The sequence below is a fragment of the Botrytis fragariae genome (assembly GCF_013461495.1).
Source record: "Botrytis fragariae strain BVB16 chromosome Unknown tig00000006, whole genome shotgun sequence".
Taxonomy (NCBI): Eukaryota; Fungi; Ascomycota; class Leotiomycetes; order Helotiales; family Sclerotiniaceae; genus Botrytis; species Botrytis fragariae.
The window spans coordinates 2,435,269-2,450,750 of record NW_023500988.1 but is presented as its reverse complement, the minus strand read 5'-3'; the positions used below and the strand labels follow the sequence as shown (position 1 = coordinate 2,450,750).

At 43.8% G+C, this 15,482-nt stretch overlaps 8 protein-coding genes across 8 annotated transcripts; 4 read left to right on the top strand and 4 right to left on the bottom strand.

Moving 5' to 3' along the window:
* Positions 1–966: 966 nt before the first annotated feature.
* On the top strand, positions 967–2,365 carry Bfra_001908 (putative svp1-like protein 2 protein; the record flags this gene model as incomplete). Its single annotated transcript, XM_037332333.1, has 5 exons — positions 967–1,075; positions 1,128–1,166; positions 1,219–1,316; positions 1,374–1,730; positions 1,790–2,365. The coding sequence occupies 5 exons, from the start codon at positions 967–969 to the stop codon at positions 2,363–2,365; spliced, it is 1,179 nt and encodes a 392-aa protein (XP_037196487.1).
* A 205-nt stretch (positions 2,366–2,570) lies between these two features.
* Positions 2,571–3,597, bottom strand: Bfra_001907 (putative rna binding domain-containing protein; the record flags this gene model as incomplete). The annotated part of the gene is made up of 2 exons (XM_037332332.1): positions 2,571–3,492; positions 3,542–3,597. The coding sequence occupies 2 exons, from the start codon at positions 3,595–3,597 to the stop codon at positions 2,571–2,573; spliced, it is 978 nt and encodes a 325-aa protein (XP_037196486.1).
* A 359-nt stretch (positions 3,598–3,956) lies between these two features.
* Bfra_001906 (putative dynein light intermediate chain protein) lies at positions 3,957–5,779 on the top strand (the record flags this gene model as incomplete). The annotated part of the gene is made up of 6 exons (XM_037332331.1): positions 3,957–4,095; positions 4,151–4,306; positions 4,361–4,737; positions 4,787–4,880; positions 4,929–5,563; positions 5,615–5,779. The coding sequence occupies 6 exons, from the start codon at positions 3,957–3,959 to the stop codon at positions 5,777–5,779; spliced, it is 1,566 nt and encodes a 521-aa protein (XP_037196485.1).
* Positions 5,780–6,363: 584 nt separating this feature from the next.
* Bfra_001905 (putative short-chain dehydrogenase protein) lies at positions 6,364–7,522 on the bottom strand (the record flags this gene model as incomplete). Its single annotated transcript, XM_037332330.1, has 4 exons — positions 6,364–6,400; positions 6,460–6,842; positions 6,902–7,063; positions 7,337–7,522. 4 exons carry the CDS (start codon positions 7,520–7,522, stop codon positions 6,364–6,366), a joined length of 768 nt encoding a protein of 255 aa, XP_037196484.1.
* A 468-nt stretch (positions 7,523–7,990) lies between these two features.
* Bfra_001904 (putative fad dependent oxidoreductase superfamily protein) lies at positions 7,991–9,314 on the top strand (the record flags this gene model as incomplete). Its single annotated transcript, XM_037332329.1, has 2 exons — positions 7,991–8,493; positions 8,546–9,314. 2 exons carry the CDS (start codon positions 7,991–7,993, stop codon positions 9,312–9,314), a joined length of 1,272 nt encoding a protein of 423 aa, XP_037196483.1.
* A 1,863-nt stretch (positions 9,315–11,177) lies between these two features.
* Bfra_001903 (putative nadh-ubiquinone oxidoreductase kda subunit protein) lies at positions 11,178–11,486 on the bottom strand (the record flags this gene model as incomplete). Its single annotated transcript, XM_037332328.1, has 2 exons — positions 11,178–11,224; positions 11,297–11,486. 2 exons carry the CDS (start codon positions 11,484–11,486, stop codon positions 11,178–11,180), a joined length of 237 nt encoding a protein of 78 aa, XP_037196482.1.
* A 306-nt stretch (positions 11,487–11,792) lies between these two features.
* Positions 11,793–13,384, top strand: Bfra_001902 (putative oligosaccharyl transferase subunit protein; the record flags this gene model as incomplete). Its single annotated transcript, XM_037332327.1, has 4 exons — positions 11,793–11,934; positions 12,008–12,118; positions 12,165–12,904; positions 12,953–13,384. The coding sequence occupies 4 exons, from the start codon at positions 11,793–11,795 to the stop codon at positions 13,382–13,384; spliced, it is 1,425 nt and encodes a 474-aa protein (XP_037196481.1).
* Positions 13,385–13,783: 399 nt separating this feature from the next.
* Bfra_001901 (uncharacterized protein) lies at positions 13,784–15,168 on the bottom strand (the record flags this gene model as incomplete). The annotated part of the gene is made up of 3 exons (XM_037332326.1): positions 13,784–13,915; positions 13,960–14,417; positions 14,490–15,168. The coding sequence occupies 3 exons, from the start codon at positions 15,166–15,168 to the stop codon at positions 13,784–13,786; spliced, it is 1,269 nt and encodes a 422-aa protein (XP_037196480.1).
* Between the last annotated feature and the right edge of the window lie 314 nt (positions 15,169–15,482).

Genomic DNA, 15,482 nt, shown 5'->3' with positions numbered 1-15,482 from the left:
ACGAGGCTTAAGCCACGAGGAAAAACGATTGAACTGGCTTTTAAATTGAAGGGGAAAGGATGGATTGAAGAGGAAGAATTGATGGAAAGAAAATAAGTGCTTTCGCTCTGTTGAACTTTGGAAATTGAAGTCGCGGATATTCACTCTCTCGTAAACTATCGGTCGACAAGTCGTTGCTTCTTCAGGTCAGGGGAATAAATTAGCGAAATATAACGCTTTACCTAATTAAGCAGCGGGTGATAGAGCTTGTGCAACTCAGTGCGAGGCTGAGAGAAGCAATTTTCTGGGGTGTCACAGTTTATCTTGGGGGATGAAACATAGTCATGATATGAATGAGTTCTTCTTATCAATATCATCAATGACAACGACAAACATCACATTCAGTGGAATAGAAGGGAAATTTCTATACGTTCACATTCACATTCACTGGACTGTACTGTTCTGTACATAATCGACGTTGGGAGTTAAACCAAAAGTTTCCTAGGCACTGAAACAGATCTGTCATGATTTCGATACCCTTAATTGATGGTTCAACAAGTTGAAAAACATTTAAATCTACCCACTAGGCTCAGGACAACGCTGAGAAGGGTCCCCTAGTCCTTTCATTAATTACGATTACGAACGGCGGACACCCACGTTACCGTACCTGATATCTTGCATAGGTAGATAGAGATTGCAGGTAAATGATAGCCTGGTACTGTACAGAGTATGCCTAGCCCGCTGAAATAGCGCAGTCATATCCACACACACAGCAGCATATAATACAGTACCGCGCAGGACCTACTTTTAAATATTTATATCGAGAATCTCGTAGTTGTCGCAAGCCATCTCGTAAATCAAGATATCGATTTTCAAGAGTAGTGAACACCTCAAAAAGTGGATGACAAATTTCACATCGTTTTTACACATCATTTCCTTGGAAATCATTTGGATAAATAACATTGGAGCACGTTATCGCTATCGAAGATGAATACCAGGCCCTTGATAGAGAACTCAAGGAATCCCACAGCCTTATCAGCTTCCTTTAACCACGATGCTAGCTGTTTTGCTATTGGACTCGATACAGGATTTCGTGGTATGTCTCAAAAGATGGTTCTTTTGAGGAGCTTCCTAACTATAAATTATAGTGTTCAACACAGAAGCATGTCAACAACGAGTTGCCAGAGGTAGATCTCAAGCCACAGTCTCTCAACTGATCAGTACTGACCACGGAGGTAGACTTCAATGGCGGGGTTGGAACAGCACAGATGCTTGGGAATACCAACTACATTGCTCTAGTTGGTGGTGGAAAACAACCAAAGTTCGCTCAGAATAAGGCGAGTAGATTCGAGTGGGGAGGATTAATTCATGTTTGTGGCCTAACATTACTGTAGGTAATTATTTGGGATGATTTAAAAGCAAAGATTGCTGCACAAGTATCAGTTCTTACCTCTGTCAGAGGAGTTCGAATCACGAGGACTCACATAGTAGTTGCACTTCTAAACAGCATTCGTGTTTACCATTTCCAAAGCAATCCTACACTATATCAGGCCTATGAAACTGCAAGCAACCCTTATGGACTATGTTGCTTGAGTGCCAGCATCTTGATATTTCCCGGTAGAACATCCGGGCAAGTACAAGTGGTCGAACTCAATAGTGGAAATGTTAGCATTATACCTGCTCACACGGGAGCTCTTCGAGCTCTAGCTCTAAGCCGCGATGATGAGATCATTGCAACTGCCAGCGAAACTGTAAGTCTTTGATTATTGTTCATATTATTTTGAAAGCTCCGAAGCTCATGTCAATGTAGGGTACACTGGTCAGAGTATTTGCAACCAGCAATTGTGCGAAGATAGCTGAACTCAGACGAGGTGTTGATCATGCCGATGTTTTTTCTATCTCCATTTCCCCGTCAGGACAACTCCTGGCTGTTACTTCAGATAAAGCTACGCTCCACGTTTTTGATATTCCGCATCCCTCGAAACCTCCACGATCGGAATCAGCGACAGGTCATCGACGGCTCACATCCCTTGGTGGCGGTGGTAACAGTAGCCCGACGACTCCAGATTCCGATGCAAGAAACAAGTGGGGAATTCTAGGGAAACTACCATTGATGCCCCGATTATTCTCGGACATATATTCTTTTGCAACTGCCACATTTTCCATTGGTGAGGAGCCTTTATCCGCATCTTCTAATCCACTAACAGCAAGCGACGCTGGACCCAAGGCCTCGAAAGGTGTCATCGGATGGACCAGTGATGAGAGTCTAATTGTTGTTGGAGCAGGCACTGACAGTCGCTGGGAAAAATTTATCATTGCCGAAGGTGAAGATGGCAAGCGTTACTGTATACGGGATGGCTGGAAGAGAATTTTGAGAGTCGAATAAATGCCAATCACTTTTCATACATGTATGACACGACACGGCAAGGAGCCAAATACCCCTTATAATTGGAGTTCATTGGGTTACATTATATATGGATGGGCATTGAGTGTGTATTTGGGGCTATTCATGCATAAGAACTTGCATATTGCGTCAAACAGGTCATAGAATCTCTTACAAGCCAATGCTAAGGTTCTCTTACACCACATTACTAGTGCATCCGCCTATCATGTTCGTACCCCCTTGAATCATCTCTCTTTTCTCGTCGCTCACTGGTCCTATCCTTGGGCCTACCATCTCGTTCATAATCGCGACGCCTTGGCGCATCTTCTTCTTTATCTCTCCGTGATCGAGAAGTGAATTCATCACGCTCATCTTCCCTTGGTGATCTTTCTCGCCGTGACCTCCTTTCTTTTCCGTCATCGTCTGGAGATCTTCTCCTAGACTCGCGATCTCGATCCCGGTCTCTATCATGGCCATGAGACCTATGCCGAGATCGATGGCCATCATCCAAATCTTCCTCACTCTTGATCCGCCTAGACCTATGGTGATGTCTATGCTTTCTATTCTTTTCAGACCTCTCAGATTTGCTTCCTCCTTTGGCCTTTGCCAGTGCTTTTGCGACTTCTTCCTTCTTCTCCTCAATCAGAAATGCTTTCATCGGATCGTCCTCATCATGGTCCCTGATTAGCAATGCTAATTCCCTTTCCTCTTTGAGCATTGGTCTCTGTTCTTCTTCGTCGTCGCTATCCTCACTCCCCCCACTGGTCCTTCTCCTCTTCCGCCTCTCATCTCCTTCTCCATCCAGCTCCCCATTTAGATCCATTCCAGTATCTTCTTCTCCCTCCTTCCTCTTGTACCTCGTATGGTCCACTTTCAGCGTCCTGCCCGCAATTACCGCGCCTCCTAAATTGTCGACAGCTAAATCCGTACTCCTCTGATCCTCATATTTCAAGAATGCAAACCCTTTAGATTTTCCGGTTTCTTTGTCCCGTATTAAATTTATATATGTAGGCTCGCCATATTGTGAGAATATAGTCAGAATATCGCCTTCGGAGAGCTCAAAAGGAAGGCCGCCTATGTAGATGTAAGCTGTGTCGCGATAATCCGTATGCCACGAGGCGGATGGAGAACTAGAGAATAGTCAGTTTAGCATTGAAGTAAAGATAATTGCCAACTTACACTCCATTCTCCAATTCACGTCTGTTAAGCTCTTGAATCTGACGAATACTATTCATATTGTTGTGCCTAGAGTAATGAGTTGTAACAGATGCACTAGGTAGGTGAGGCAGAAGAAGCAAGGACAAGGCTGCAAAATAATAAATTTGGGCCCCTGCCTCGCGTGTTCCACTGCATTGATTTACGTTCACAACTTTATGAAGCTTCCCCAAACCACAGAACTTGATGAGGCCTAGAATAGCCAATGCGATAAATACGGAATTTATTGATCTCTTACCTCCCATATACCGGATGGGAAGTTTTTGGGTCGGGAGAAACCAACGACAATTACTCAGGCTTCAAAGATTGACCTACAAACTGCATGGTTACGAGTGCAACACAGGGGAAAGGAAGTAAATAAACTTCCAAAACAGCGGATATGGCAAACAACAGGGCGTCGACGTATACACAAGCTACGACATCAACGGAAGATGAGGAGAAAAAGGATATGTGGTCATCCATGTTGGATGGAGTCGCAAGTGGAAAACGATTACCGGAGAAGAATATCCTTGTGCTAGGTACTGCAGCAGCATCCCGAATTTGCTGAAGAGGGGATATACTAATATGAAATAGGAGGAACCGCGGATTCACAGAAAGAATTTCTGGAGGCTTTGTCGGTGGATGAGACCAGGAAATCTCAGGATAGACAAAGTAGCAAACAACCTCCTATTGCAAACAACTTTGCTTTGGGATACACATATCATGATGTTTTGGATGCGGATCATGAAGGTATGCTTAATTTGGCTCGGTTGACTACTTTGACGAGAACCTAACTCTATCTAGATATTTTGGCTCGATTGTCCTTATACCTACTCGCCGACCCTTCGCCCTCCTTCACACCTCTGATGCAACCACTTCTCACGCCACAAACAATCCCAAATACTCTTATTGTCATATTACTAGACTGGTCGCAACCATGGTTCTGGCTGAGAGAATTACGGGACTGGATACGTCTTCTGCGGCCGTTATTGATATCTCTGGATGAGGATTGTAAGGAGAAAATGGAAGAGGTAATGATTAGTTGGAGAGATAGAGGGCGTGGTGGAAGTACTTTAGATGGTGGAGGAAGCACTGCTACTGAGGGGGATGTTAGCTTGCCGTTGGGTCCTGGAGAATGGGAAGAGGCTTTGGGTTTACCACTTTGCGTGGTTTGTCAAAACGTAGGTTCTTTTGTGCAGGCGCATATGTGCTATATTGACAGGTGTCTAGTCTGATAAAATCGAAACACTGGAGAAGGAACGGTCTTGGAGAGAAGATGAGTTTGATTACGTTCTACAGTATTTGCGCACAATCCTTCTCAAGCGTAGGTTATATATTTACACCAATCAAACACATATGCTAACTATATCAGATGGGGCATCCCTCATATACACAACACCAGGGGTTATTAGTCCTCTGCAAGGCTTAATACACTCCTCTCTCGGCATACATTCTCTTCTCAAAAGGCAACCTATCAGACACAATCTTATTGATCGCGACAAGGTAGTTGTGCCGCCAAATTGGGACTCTTGGGGTAAAATCCGAGTCCTGCGCGAAGGTTTCAATGTAGAGGAAGTGAACAAAGGCTGGTCACTTGACATTGAAGAAGATTCATCTAGCGATGATAGTAGTACACACTCACAACCACCGTTGCCAGTACCTGAAAGCGCGGTATCAGCATACGAAGAAGTCATTCGAGATCCCAGTCTCGATGCTCTGCAAGCCACGTCTGCAGAATCACAAGGTCTTAAGTTGGAAGTATCTAGTCTTGATGCTCAGAGTTTCCTGGCTTCTCAGGTCGAAATTTTGCATACAATTAGTCAAGGGCCAGATGTCTCGAGTGTAGATAGTAGTCGCTTGGTTAATGGTCGCAAGGTGTCTAGTGAATACGGGAATGGCGAGGATAAAGCATCGGATGAAGGAAGAGTTAGTGAGCATATCGGCCCGGTACAGTTTAATATGGGCGGTATTCAGGTCGATGCCGATGATATGTTGCAAAGATTACGGGTAAGTGCTTTTCCTTATCTGGCGACTTTGGGCAAAACTAACCAGGCGCAGGACCGACAAGCATATTCTTCACCAGAGTCGGCAGCACCAGGCACTCGTACTGATCCATCCGCGGAAGGCAAAGTTCAAAACGAAGCATTAGCATCTTTCTTTGCCGGGTTAATGAAGCGAGGCGGGAGCGCGCAGGGTGGTCCTAAACCAGGAGCTTCGTCTTGAGTGAGTGTAAACTCTGCCTTTTCAGAATAACATAGAAGGCACAATGAGCCAGAGACTCTATCCTGGCATTCGCCACGTCAATGTTTGAAAGCAGACAATAATGGATGGTGGGGAGGCGGGAAGAGAGCCGTAGTTGAATGAGGAAGAGTAAGACCCTTTATGCATGATACCCGGAGGGCTGGCTAGATGTAAACTTATACATTTGTTCCATATCGATGGATTTGATTCAGGCAGTTCGTGGTATGCTTCTTGTAAAGATAAGGTGATACGTTGGAGAGAAAGATATACTACTCTAATTGAGGTCGAGAAGAAAAGTCGCATTTTGTGACTTTCGATTGAAGTCAATAAAATCACGATAATTAATTATTTCAGATATGCAACAAGACTTTTCCAAGTGAAAGGACAAACATGTAATTGGCTGGTTCCTTTCATCAAAAGTGAAGATCGTGTTTGCTGGTGAACTATGATTGGTCTGTGTTCATGTATCCTGCTCTAGTCTTTCATGGAAAGAAAAACGCTATTCTATATTTATGCTTCATCCCGCCCTTTTCCATCTACGCCTTCTATCACATATGACTCGGAACCTACTCCTGATATCTCTGCAACAATTGATCATCCCAACTGTTTGAATCGCATCAGTTCCTAGCTGTATTTTCATCTTCGAGGTTAGAACAACTCACCTCAAAAACCTGCCACTTAGCCCCTCATCTCTCAGTTTTTCATCGCTAGCCAATCCAGCCATAACACCGCCTGGCTGCTCTGCTTTCAACAATTTTCCCCCTTCATGTAAACCAATGAATTTCTCGGCATCTTTCTTATCCATTACGCCGCTGGTACTATGACCCCGCACCTCCTTTTGCATCTCTGTATCCACAACTCCAGGCCTGATGGCAAGACTGGTGATCAGTGGTTCTTCAACTGAAAGGGTCTGGGCGAGATGATTGAGAGCTACTTTGGAGGAACCATAGGGGCCCCAGGTACTATAGGATGAAGCAGCTGCGCCGGAAGAGGTGAGCAAGATGGTGCCGCGGGTGGTGCGCAGATAAGGAATTGAAGGGGTTATCTGGGGCATGGTTAGATCTTGGAGTACGGGGAGGAGAGAAAAAGGAGAGGGAGACGAACGAATGCTAGCGCGCTGAAGAAATTGATGTCAAATAGACCCCGCCATTCTTCGGGGGTGCTGTCGGCTATACGTTTTACTGGGGACAAGGTTCCGTGGTTGACGATTAGACTGTCTAGTTTGGAGAAGCGTTTGATGGTGGTTTCGACGGCTTGTGGTCCTACCTGGCAATGGAGGACTTGGTTAGCTGTAGGCTCTTGAGTCTTAAAAATGGTATTATAGGAAGAAAGCAAAATAATGGAACAGGTAGGCACGATTTATTTATGGCGCATTCTCAATCAAGAATGATGCAGTTGAAACATTTCCAGAAGTAGCCAAAGCAGACTACTGACTACCTGCATCTGCATTTCCAACCATATTCTCACTAGAGTTCAATAGTCAATCTACAATCATCCAAATTCGGGAAATTTCCAACAGCAAACATACTCAATACTCACCTTGAAATCACTCAAGTCCCCCACAACAACTTCCACCTGTTCCGGATACTGCTTCTTCAATTCCTCCATGGGTCCTGCAGTCCTAGCTACAAGTACCACATTGTGTTTTTCCCTCAGAAGTTTTTGGGCAATTGCAAGGCCAATTCCCCGACTTGCGCCTGTGAGAAGAATTGTTCTGGGTGCCATTCTGTTTTTTCGTGTATCGATGGTTTTATGAGTTCGTTCTTAAAATGGTATGGTGTGGTGATTGAACGGGTGTGAGAGTGGTGAGAAAAGCGTGATGTCTTTTGGTGGGGCAATTGAGATCTTCTGTTTACTTAATTTGGAGCTTCAACACTGCTCACTCACTCATGCATATGGGGAGTTTGAGATAAGAAAAAGTTCAATTCAACTATTCGTGGTTACCTAGGACTACTTTACGTATGCTTATCAACTAGCATATCTGTTCCACCGTTGCCAACACTCAATTCACATATATCTAGAAGAATGCTTCACTATCATTGAACCATTACGTCATGCCGATTGCGGGGAAGGGCGTCGTCGATATGCAGCATTGAAGCACCTACTTAACGTCTGTCTGTTCTGTATGATTTGCTAAGTTCAAATCTTACGTGTATATTGATTTATCAGAATTCTACTTCCAAAATACTCAAAATGTCCAATACCGTAATCCTCGGCACCGGTATCATCGGTCTTTCAACCGCATACTATCTCTCTCTCTCCCAAGACCCCTCCACCATTCAGCTCGTAGACCCATCTCCCACACTTTTCTCATCCGCTTCAGGTTACGCAGCTGGATTTCTTTCTCGAGATTGGTTTTGTGATGAATCATCTAGCTTGGGGTTCTTGAGTTTCGAGGAACATAAAAAACTTGCCGAGGAAAATTCTGGTGCTGAGAAATGGGGATATAGTGTGAGTAGGAGTATGAATTATATGAGTCATATTGCTGCGGAAAACGCGAGAAAGAGCGGGAAGAAGGGTGTTAGAGGAGACGATTGGTTGAGAGTGGGCGGGAGTAGAGCTGAGACTGCTAGTGGTAACGATGGGTTAGGTGTAAAGGAAGCGGCAAGGATTACTGGAGAGTGGCCTAAGTGGTTCAAAAAGATTGAGGGTGATGAAATGGAATCTATTAGTAAAGAGGGAAGTACAGCTCAAGTGTGGGTTCATCCAAAACATCATCCACTGACGGAATCACACTAACATATCAAGTGACCCCCTCAAGTTGTGTCAGTTCCTCCTTGCCAGCTGTCTTGAGCGCGGCGTACAACTTCATCACCCTGCGAAGGCATTATCCGTTCACCAAGACATGAGATCCGAGATATCTAGTATACGTATCTTGAATACCTCTACCAATATTGAATCAGATATTCCGTGTACAAAAATTCTGATAGCAGCAGGATGTTGGTCACCTAAGGTATTCTCTACCTTGTTCCCAGAATCAACATTGAAATTACCCATCACTAGTTTGGCTGGTCATTCTTTGGTAGTGAGGACACCAAATTGGAACGAGAAGATGGAAGAGAAAGAATGCCAAGCTGTATTTGCTAGTGATGAGGAGGGCTATTGTCCTGAAGTGTTTTCGAGGAAGGGTGGTGAGATCTATATCGCAGGTCTAAACTCCTCTACTGAACCATTACCAAAACTTGCAACAGAATCCAAGTTTCAAGAAGATGCTATACAGAGATTAGAGAACACGGCGAGAAGAATGTTTGGTTTTGACGAAAGCTTTGAAATGGAAGTTGTTAGAAAAGGTTTATGCTTCCGACCGGTTACGAAAAGGGGAACGCCGATTTTGGCGAAGGTGGCTGATGATAATCTGGGTGGAATGAGTACCAGGAATGATAGAGATGGAGGAATCTGGCTCGCGGCAGGGCATGGACCTTGGGGTATCAGCATGAGCTTGGGTACTGGGAAAGTAATGGCGGAGATGATACAAGGAAAGCCTACTAGCGCTGATGTCTCGAAATTGGGCTTCTAGTAAGGTATAAACTTATGACATAGAGACATTTGGGGCGCAAAATCTTTGAGAACATATCGTAGTAACTCGAGGAGTAATTAGTTTGCTCTGAATACAGCCTACAATGATACCCCACCGCGAGCTCGTTGCTACATAGTGTATGAATTGAGAGCCGAAATGGTGATTCTCAATTCCAATTAGATTTACTTGAAGTATCAACTGCGGATAATGGTTATCATTCACATGAAGATAAAGATAAAGATGGATTGAAACTCTACTGTATGATCCAACCTAAGTAACATCATATTCGTTGACAAAGTCTCCCTGGCCTTTTGAAATCAAGTCTTTTTGATTAGGGATCCCAGCTCTGATAATGACAACATCGAGGTGAAAGCTGATCTGGTTGGGACCGATAATTTCAGCCGTTCGCACCGCAGTGAGGAGTTTTGCTTCCCAGCCAATGACAGACTTTCCGTGAAGATTTTGCACTTTTGTAGGTAAGTTTCTTTTATATATCAGTGGGGCTGCGTGTTGAGAGTTCAGACTGAGGGAGATGACAATAAAATGTGAAATAAGCGACACTGCATCAGTTAGCAAAGTCTCTCCGACCTTTGGGCTTATGGCTCAGTGGTTTGTCTAGGGAATTCGGCTTTGTCAATAACAGGATCTCTCTCTTCTGGGCCAAGGATAGCCCCCTCTCGAGTTACGCTTCCACAATAAGCGTAATATAGGGGAGGCTTGTAGGTTTTGCTTCTTTGATAAGTAAGACCTCTGAAAGTAATGTGGTTCGATATGAAGATTCACTACTGTTTAGGAGTGGGCCTCGCACAAGCGGATTTTGACTAGATCGATGCAAGTGAATATACTACACTTCTACGTATACGACATGAAATAAGGTGTGTTCTGTCAGTTAGCAAAGTCTCCTCGACCTTTGGGCCCTCTACCATGAAAATAGAGGATATTAAGACCAGTGAGAACTTCTAGACGCAACCTGACGAGGTATTCCCTGACTAGGGAGCGCACAAATTCATAAATTCCACCCAGGAGTTTGAAGTTTTGCCTATATGATCAAAGCATTTTGACATATCTAACTTTGCCCTCCAAGTAAGCAAAATAGAGTGGCTGGCTGATTGGTTCTTTGGGGAGGAAAAGAGGACTCACGACGATCAATTTCTATTCATCTAGTTGCAAGCACAAAAGATGGAGAAGGACTGGCTAACACTATCTGTCTGCATGTATGAACAATTGTGAAGATTTAAAACGATCATGAACCTTTGCCAGCTGTGCCAATTTTGGCCCTATTTGATTGACTATGTAGGGGATATTGACGTGCTCCACTTGCCTTGCGGATGTAGATAGCGGATTCTTCTTCTAAAAATTCGACGCATTTATTTTACTTTTACTTTAACAGACAGCCAGAGCATTTATGTTGTCTAGACGGGCGCTGAGTAACTAACAAAATAATAAACATTGTAAATATCAAGAACGGCAGTACAGAGTAATGATTTCGAGGACAGCACTTGCGAACAGTTGTGATATTCTTCACGTCGATAGCCAGTGGATGGTATTCATTATACATAAGATTCTGTCACTGGGCTCTTGATAAAAAGCTTCGAGTTGTCCATAGCCAAAAGAGAAATGCGATCATTTTTTGAGGCAGGGGTAAAAGATCAATTTTTCGTCTTCCACTAGGAATACAAATATGAGACCCTACCTCAAGTTTCTCGCTGAACAGTCGCATCAAGTCGAACTTGATCATCGGATCGTTTTGGCAATGTATCGCTATGATATCATTTGTAAAGGTATTCCCTCGATTCATTGACGCCATTCCTATGTACAAACACGATTGTTTCGTCCGACAACCTCCCTGACCCCCATAAAACTTTACTCGTCATCGTAACCACTCAAAGGTTTTCTTGGTCCAGAAGGCACTGCGCGAAACACATACATTAGTAGTTGCAAACATTATTGGCTTTTAAACCCCAATTTGTGCATCAACCTACTTGGATATGTCAAAGGAATCTGCGGTCTTGGTCCATCCCCGAGTCTGTGACGGATCTTTGGTACTGTGAGAACGAGAATTGGTCCAATGCTCCCGATAGCTATGGAGAAGAAGATAGCGGGCTTTTCAATGGCTGCCCATCGCATGTAGCGAAAAGGCTGAGAGAAGAATCGTGGTATTGTGGACGACATTTTGTCTATGGTTATTAGCATGTTCCTAGGAATAAAATTGCTCCTTCTTCTTATATGATCGAATATCAAACAACTTACAGAATTTCTTATTGCTGATTTCTTTCGCGGGGTTTAAAATCGCTCGAGGCTGGAAGTTCGACGTTGATGTCGCGAGTTCTTACCAGCATCACGTGTAGCAATCAGACACTAATCAGAATCCCTGTCGCCGTGGGAAACTCTTGGCATTGCATACGTTTCCTAAAGCTTCCAAGCCGCGCAATTCATAATTTGGAAAGAAAGAATATTGAAGTCAACCACAACAAAAATATGAGGTGGATTCTTTCTTTTCTGTTGCTGGGCTTGCTCAGTGCCGTCTCAGCTTTGAGTGCTGGCGGAAACAAATTATTAGTTGTATTGGAGGAATTGTCTGAGAAGTCGAAATACTCGAAATACTTTGGAGATCTTGAAGGTATGTCGTAGCTATTTGTGGTAGCAAATTTACAATTGTGAGGTTCATTTTACTAAATTATCTGCGCAAATAGCACGAGGATATAAATTAACATACGATTCACCGAAAAACGAGAAATTGGGACTTTTTGAATTAGGAGAGCGCTCCTTCGACCATCTACTCATCTTGCCATCCAAGTCAAAAGGTACGAGTCCTATTTCACTGGAATGAGCCCAATTAACACGTAGCAGGTTTGGGACCAGCTTTGACACCAAAGCTCCTTCTTGACTTTATTAACAAGGGCGGAAATATCCTATTAACACTCTCATCATCTCACCCTACCCCCACTGCCCTTGTCTCATTACTCTTGGAGCTCGACATCCACCTTCCAACGGACCGCAATTCTCTTGTTGTTGATCACTTCAACTATGATACATTGAGTGCTGCAGAGAAGCATGACGTTGTTCTTCTGCCACGACCAGACGCTGTCAGACCAGATGTTAAGAACTACTTCCGTGGAGATGGCAAAGGCGGGGAAGTCATTGCTTTCCCAAGAGCTGTTGGACAGACATTGGGAAACACCAGTCCATTATTGACTCCACTACTCCGAGCTCCAAGAACCGCATACTCTTACAACCCCAAGGAGGATATCGAGGGTGTAGAAGACCCATTTGCCGTTGGACAACAATTATCACTCATTACCACCATGCAAGCTAGAAACTCTGCTAGATTCACAGTTATTGGGTCATCAGAGATTCTTGAGGACACATGGTTCGATGCTAAGGTCAAGCGTAGCATTGGAATGGGAGGTGTTGGATCTGACGCCAAGGAGACCAAAACTGCCAACCAAGAATTCTCGAAAGAGGTTACCGGCTGGACCTTCAAAGAAATTGGAGTCCTTAAGGTTGGAAGCATCAAGCATTACCTTCATGAAAATGGTGTCAAGAGCAATGACACCAACCCAAAGATCTACAGAATTAAGAACGATGTGGTAAGTAACGCAATTGGCATTATTGAAACATAGCTTACAATTTAACAGACATACGAAATCGAGCTTTCTGAGTATTCATGGGACAAATGGGTTCCATTTACCCCACCAACTGGAGACTCCCTCCAACTCGAATTCTCTATGCTTTCACCATTCCATCGTCTTGTGCTTAAGCCATCAACTAGCACTCCCGAGTCTCAAACATATACCACAAGCTTCAAGCTTCCAGATCAACACGGTATCTTTAACTTCAAGGTCAACTACAAGCGCCCATTCTTCACCACTATCGAGGAAAAGAACACCGTCACAGTAAGACACTTTGCCCACGACGAATACACCAGAAGTTGGGCAATCAGCAATGCTTGGCCATGGATTGCCGGAATCGGCGCCACAGTTACAGGATGGGTTGCATTCGTTGCTCTTTGGTTATGGAGTAAGCCTGTACCAGTGAAGTTGGCGACTAGTGGAAAGAAGATTCAGTGATGTAGTTAAAATGGATGCGGGGGATTACTTGTATGATAAAATTAAAAGTGTATAAGGCATGCATAAATGAAATTTCGTCGTAAATTGTTATGTGTATATCTTTACAGGTGTTTAAGATAGATATGAATCGTTCCAGAATAGGTTGACTTTAACAATTAGTATTGAACGGGCGCTGGTGTGTTTCCCAAGACAGATCGAAACAAGTGTCATCACAACATAGGGTCGGATACTGAAGATGGAAACAATTCTTCAAAACAATGTAATTTTTCAGTGTGTGGTTGGTACCATGGTATCATTAAGCTAATTCATCACTCCTCCCCACTCGTATATCAATTTGAACCTATCCTATCATCTCATCATGGGCAAGCAGCACGAACAATATAATCCTCGACGAACGTCCTACCTCATGCCAACATTTACACCAATCTCCGGTAACGACACACCACCTTTCCCAGTTTTCTCTTCAACAACACCCCGGAAACAGCAAGTGTGAGCTCCTCCAAACGATTCTAAATCTCTCCATAATGACTCCTGAATAACACCGGATAACACGTAGATAGAACACACATTTAAACCGCATAATAAACATCCATTTTGACATCCTCCACAGTATTAGCCCAACCTGGAAACCTTGCTTTCGCCCAAAGCGTTACCACATCACCAACTTTCAAGTTACGAATAAATTCGCCATTAGCAGTTTCTCGTCCTCTGCCTTGTGCTTCTAGTTCGTCCGCTTCGGGACTTTCTGGATGTATATCATCGTTGAATCTCCATATTATCTTATGGTCTTCAAAAACTCTTGTTGCGGTTTTGTTTTTCTGTAGGATCTTGTTATCGGGGTTTAGTGAATGTATAAACATATGTGGATATTTTGTGGCCGGATTTGCGTCGTTTTCACGATCATAGCTTGGGTTATCTTGAACATCGGGGGAGATTGTTTGTGTACTGCATTTAATCTCATTCGTCGATTCTTGTGTGTCGGAGTTAGAGTTGGAGAAACGGAAAGAGGGGCTTTCCGAGATGTGTTCTGCTGCTTTGATAGTTGTTAGATCATGAAGATTGGGTATATTGTTGGAGTGAGCCTGGAGAAAATATGTTTAAATACCTTTCCTCGTGGCATATGTTCTTTCCAGGCCAACGTCAAACCACGTGTATGATCCTCTGTATGTTCCTTTATCTGTTCGTACACCTCCCCACCCTTGATCGTGACTCCTAATATGAAATACGATTTTCTTGCAGGAGAATTCCCCACGAATTTGTGATCTCTCCATCCACTTATTGAGGACTTCCTCTGTGGCATCTTGTGGGATTTCTCGATCTTTTGGCAAAGGCTTGGGTGTCTGTTTAGAAAATTTCCGTTGGTCTTCTGAATAGATTTGAGGAAATGAATCATTGTTGTTTCCTTGAGATGGGAGATAACCGATGGGAAGGGTCCGTAAAAGGAACTTATCCTCTGATGGCCCACCGGCTCTGATGGTGACTTCTCGTGTGCTAATGTTGACGTTCTGATCACCTTCTTCCTGGCCAGGAAACCCTTCGGTTGTTGTATGAGGCCAATATTCGGATAAGTCTATTATGGCATCGATAAGCTCTAGAGGTAGCGGGGATTCTGGGCGTAGGGTGAAGAGTATGTTTTTAACAGTGAGCACATCTTCTAAAGATGGCTGATATCTTTCGGAGTCATAGAATTGCATGTTGAGGGGTAGCACTGGTTCTTCGTTTTGGTCTGTTCCTGACATTATGTTGGAAATGGTATTGTAGAAAGCTTTTCCAAATTGAAGCATGTTTTTGTAGGTAAATCGGGTATTGAAGGTAGCAGGTTGTCATTGTGCCGGTTCAGCTATGTCACAAATGCACGTCCAAGGCTGTTCCGTTGATGTTGCCTCCATGACGTACCCACTTCCGGGGTCCAAGCATTAGCGCGAGGCCACAAGATAGTTTGAATGGGGAAAAGAAGCAAGGCTTCAGCCTTCCATGTACCCAGCTAAATGTCACGTTCTAGCACGCAATTGGCTGAAAGAATTAATGGTCCTATCTAGAAGCTGCATTGTAAGCCAGTAGTGGCTGCTTTTGTTTCGACCGAAATCGCTGACAAAAC